A 4372-nucleotide genomic window follows, 5' to 3' on the forward strand; every position below is an offset into this window, starting at 1 on the left:
AATTAGACTATGCAATTGTGACTAATACGATTCACACATCATCATCATTCACAAATATTCCCATCAAACATTTTTCTCCAATAAGTTATTTATCTACCTCATTTGATTTCGTAATTTAATTTTTTTTATAAAATAAAAAGTTGAATAATAATAATAATTATTATTATTATTATATTTTTTTTAATAATTATACTAAAAAATTAAATGATATTTATTATAAAAGACATAATATTTAACAAATAAAAAACCCAAACAGAGTCTTTAAATTTGAAAGCGAAAAGTGCGTTTTAGTTTTTCTATTTTCTCCGATAATACCAAACGAAGCTGCCCAAAGCCCAAGCTTAGTGGTCCGTTATTACCTCTTCATTCTGGCGGTGTTAGGGTGTGCACAGTTGCTTCATTGTATCCTTAAACCCTGTGGCCATTGCCGTCAATTCTTTCGCGGAACCCCGGGCATTCAAATAATCGCATCCTCATCCATTCATCTCCCTCTACTGTCTCAGTCCGCTCGTTCACTTCTGCCGGCTGGCCTCCGGCGTCTCTCCCACCGCTCGTTCGTGCCTCTCCCTCTGTCTTGCGTCGCGTCTCCCACTCTCTCTTCTCGCATCTCCCTGCTGCGCACGCAGCCTCTCTCCGACTTTCATGTAGGTTTTTTCTCTTTTACTATTTGTGAATTGTGAACTGGTATATTAGACTGATGAAGAAGGAATTTAGTTACTTGAAAATTTTATATACTCTCTTTTTACTATCGTATTTTCTTCGTATTGATTGTTTTTATGATTTTTTCAACTTCCTCAGTTGTTTTGTTATCAGTGAAACTTTGTTATGGATTTCGACGACCTAGAACCGCCGAATCAGGCCGTCGCTTCTCGAGTCTCTAGATTCGCGCCAAAATCATCAAAACTCAAACCTAAAAAAGAACCACATCTCGTTCCCAAACAAGAACCATCATCGTTACCCTCCACCAAAACAGAGCCACAAGAACCAGGTTTAACTGCCAAACAGGATGAAAATTGCTTTGAAACTATGGCGCCAACTCAGACGAAGCCAGAACCAACTCAGACGAAGCCAGAACCAACTCAGACGAAGCCAGAACCTAACGACGCTGTTAAAAATGATGTTGTATTAAAGCCCGAAGCCAAAGAAGATTCAACAAGAGTAGATTCCGTGGATGAAGAAATGGCTGAAGCAGAAGAAGATTCTAGACAAGTTGACGATCCCATGGAGGAAGAGGACGCAGTTGTGCGCGTAATCGACGTGTACTTTTCACCTTCCATCGATGCTGACACTCAGGTTTGCTATTGATTCTGCAATTTTGAATTTTGAGTGTTGGATTATGCAATTTACCTCGGTAGTCTAATTTGTTTTTTTTGTTGCTTTTAGTTGTACATTTTGCAATATCCTTTGAGACCTAATTGGAGGCCATATGATTTTGATGAAGAATGTGAAGAGGTGAGTTTCTTATTAATTTTTTTAGGGAACAAATTGACAATCCTATTGACTCATTATTGTGTTTTTGATTGTGTAGGTTAGGTTGAATCCTAAAAGTTCAGAAGTACAAATTGATTTGTCTGTTGATTTGAGGTCAAGTAATGTTGACGAAGATCAAGCTAATAAACTCAACTATAAGAAGCAGGTATTTTCATTATCTATAAGAATGTATTGTTAATCAAATGATATGCTATAAAAGTTAACGCACCACCAAGATCAGCAATACAACATGTGTTTTAATGTGCATGTTTCAATTAGTAAATAATCATACCAAATGTTAAATATTTGACAAAGAAGCCTCGATGATTCATTGCCATTGAAATTAGTAATGGTTGTGCATTTCTTGTGTGTATTTTGATGAAAAGATTGTAGCCATCTTGTTGACAGCTTGATAGTTTAGAATCCACGACTCTAGAATATATCAATGGCTCAATGCTCCTTCTTAATATGTGGGCTACTTGTTTTAAACTATAGGCCCCAAAATCATTATATATTGCTTCTACTTACTGGCATATGCATCTTTGAAATAGGTCAAGGCCAGTTACTTTTGCTGGAAAATATGATGTGGATGTAATACTAGAGAAAGAAGAAGAAACCAGCTTAAATCATGAATTACCGATTAGGATTATTTAATCTTTTTAAATTTCTATTATTTAGGATTTGCTGATTAGGATTTCTCTATCTCTTTTAACTAGATAAGATCCTGCCTATCAGAATTCTTAGCTGTGTAAGTTTGATTAAGACATCTTCATTATTTGCAGCCTATAAAAAGGGTAGTTTGGTATTGGAATAAACATGCAAGAAATCATCCTTTAGGAAAATTGGTGTTAGTCTAGGAGGACTCTCTCAAGGGCGACTCTACTTCTTACTTTCACCATAGGTCAAAAGAAGGATGTCTGGACCTTTGATTGATCCTGTACAAAGGTTCAAAACAGAGTATTTATTAATTAATGATTAAAAGGAGGGAACCAAGATTATAATTAACATAAATTATGCATGATAATTGGTACATTAAATTTTCAACAAGTTGACTCTATGTTAGGGCAGTGTGTTATTGTTTACTTTCTGCTTCTGAGCATAGGTTTAGGACGATATTTCTATACCTATCTTTAATTGTTGCGGTTCAATTGTAGAATTTGATGCACATTGTGTGTTCAGTTCGATGTTACAATAAATTTTTTGTTTTGAGGAAAGCTTGCTTCACTTGTTAGCAGAAAGTCTGCTGCTTTGTTCTAAAAAAACATATTGTTTCTTGAAATATTGCAAAAAATTATAAAATGTGAAAAGCTTGCATGGCAGATTACTAATGCACGTCAGTTAATCAACATATGAACATGAAATTGTGTAAAATATTTATCACTTGAATCAATGATACAACTATGCTAATATTACAGACCCCAATACATTGTTTGAACTTTAATTCATGTAGTTTATCCTGTCTAGTATGGTAATTCTTGGTTGTACACATGCACTGTTATCAATGTATTTTTTGTTTCTAATTTTTCAGTCTATTTTCTAAATGTACTCCTCTTCGTTTATTGAATTGCTAGACATACTTTTGTTATATATGATTAAAACATGAATGTGAACGGTTGTGTTTTGTTTGTGAAGCAGTCTCAGAAAAATATTATATACTATAACTAATGATTTCACACTACTTTAACTCTTTCCAGACTCTATCAACTAAATGGAAGCCCCCTCCTGCAGATGGCTGTGCTGTTGGGCTTCTTATGGGAGATAAGGTACTTGTAGTTTCCTTTCAAAGTGGTAAATTACCTGAACAACATTGTGTAAGGTATGCCATTGCCATGGCGAAGACTGTCATTTTTTTTATTAAGCATTTAATTCTTCTTCAATAAATTTGGGTCAGGTGAGTTTTGCTTAAAAATACTTCTGAGGATGAGTTTCTTCTTGTTTTAGATGGGGTATAGCTTATTTAGGTTTTGAACTGAAGTAGGGGCAATTAATTAATGTGTATCTTTAATTAAAAGCTCATTGAAAAGCTAATCCAGCTAGAAGTGTATAACTGGGTATGTTTCAAATAGTTGTGAAAATGGGGAAAATGAGGATCTGTAAAGATATGGAAAATAATAATCTAAGGGAATTGTATCAACAACATTAAGAAAGTATAATTATAATTATGACTACAACCAACAAGTATATTCGAGTTCTGATCCACTAGTGTTATCTTCAATTTCGTGATTTATGTCTTCTTGTTTCTTCTGATTACCGAGAGATTTATGAATTATATCACGGTGATACGTTAGTTGATTTTTAATTTGGGAAAATTTGTAAATTTGACTGCCTCCTTCTTGGTTGCAGTTGCACCTGCATCCAGTTAATGCAGTGGTGCAGCTCCGACCATCACGAGATCATCTCAATGCTGGTGGCTCAGTAAAGAAGAATGTTGGTGCAAAAAGTGAGGGATCAATTGAAGATAAGTCTGTTGCTACGTCAAAGATGCAGGTATTGTGTTTATTACATCAAACTAGAAAAGGATGCACAGGTATAAGCTGTTGGAATTGTAATTTTTGCATGATGGCACTAATCGATGATCTTGAAAAAAATTTCTACACATTTTTTACAACAACAGTAACTAAGTCTTATCCGACCCAGTGGTTGGCTACATGAATCAAACACCATATTATTCTATCACAAATCATGGTGATAGCCAAACCATTGACCTCTAAATCTTCTTTAATAGTTTGACGTATAGTTTTCACACTTTTTTAATATTTTAATAATATGATTAAATCTCGTGTTTGGGTTGTCCAATGTTTATGATTTCTTCACTGGTATTCAAACATAAGTTGGGAAATGTAGTTTAAAAACCCTCTATAATATACACATGCTCCCCCCCCCCCCCCCCCCTCAACAAACA

General features: G+C 34.7%; 1 protein-coding gene across 2 annotated transcripts in view; it reads left to right on the plus strand.

The window, feature by feature from the left end:
* The first annotated feature begins 287 nt into the window (after positions 1-287).
* The window catches only part of LOC101493382 (uncharacterized), a 13302-nt gene continuing 9217 nt past the window's right edge, over positions 288-4372 (plus strand). The window contains exons 1-6 of one of the 2 annotated variants that reach the window (XM_004511960.4): positions 288-644; positions 814-1293; positions 1384-1452; positions 1529-1636; positions 3165-3233; positions 3814-3957. In XM_004511960.4, the coding sequence (XP_004512017.1) occupies positions 826-1293; positions 1384-1452; positions 1529-1636; positions 3165-3233; positions 3814-3957 (858 nt within the window). In that variant the 5' untranslated portion in view covers positions 288-644; positions 814-825. Of the gene's footprint in view, positions 645-798; positions 1294-1383; positions 1453-1528; positions 1637-3164; positions 3234-3813; positions 3958-4372 lie in introns of both variants that reach the window. The other variant, XM_004511959.4, reaches the window with a different exon arrangement.

This window comes from Cicer arietinum, chromosome 8 (assembly GCF_000331145.2).
Source record: "Cicer arietinum cultivar CDC Frontier isolate Library 1 chromosome 8, Cicar.CDCFrontier_v2.0, whole genome shotgun sequence".
NCBI classification, from domain to species: Eukaryota; Viridiplantae; Streptophyta; class Magnoliopsida; order Fabales; family Fabaceae; genus Cicer; species Cicer arietinum.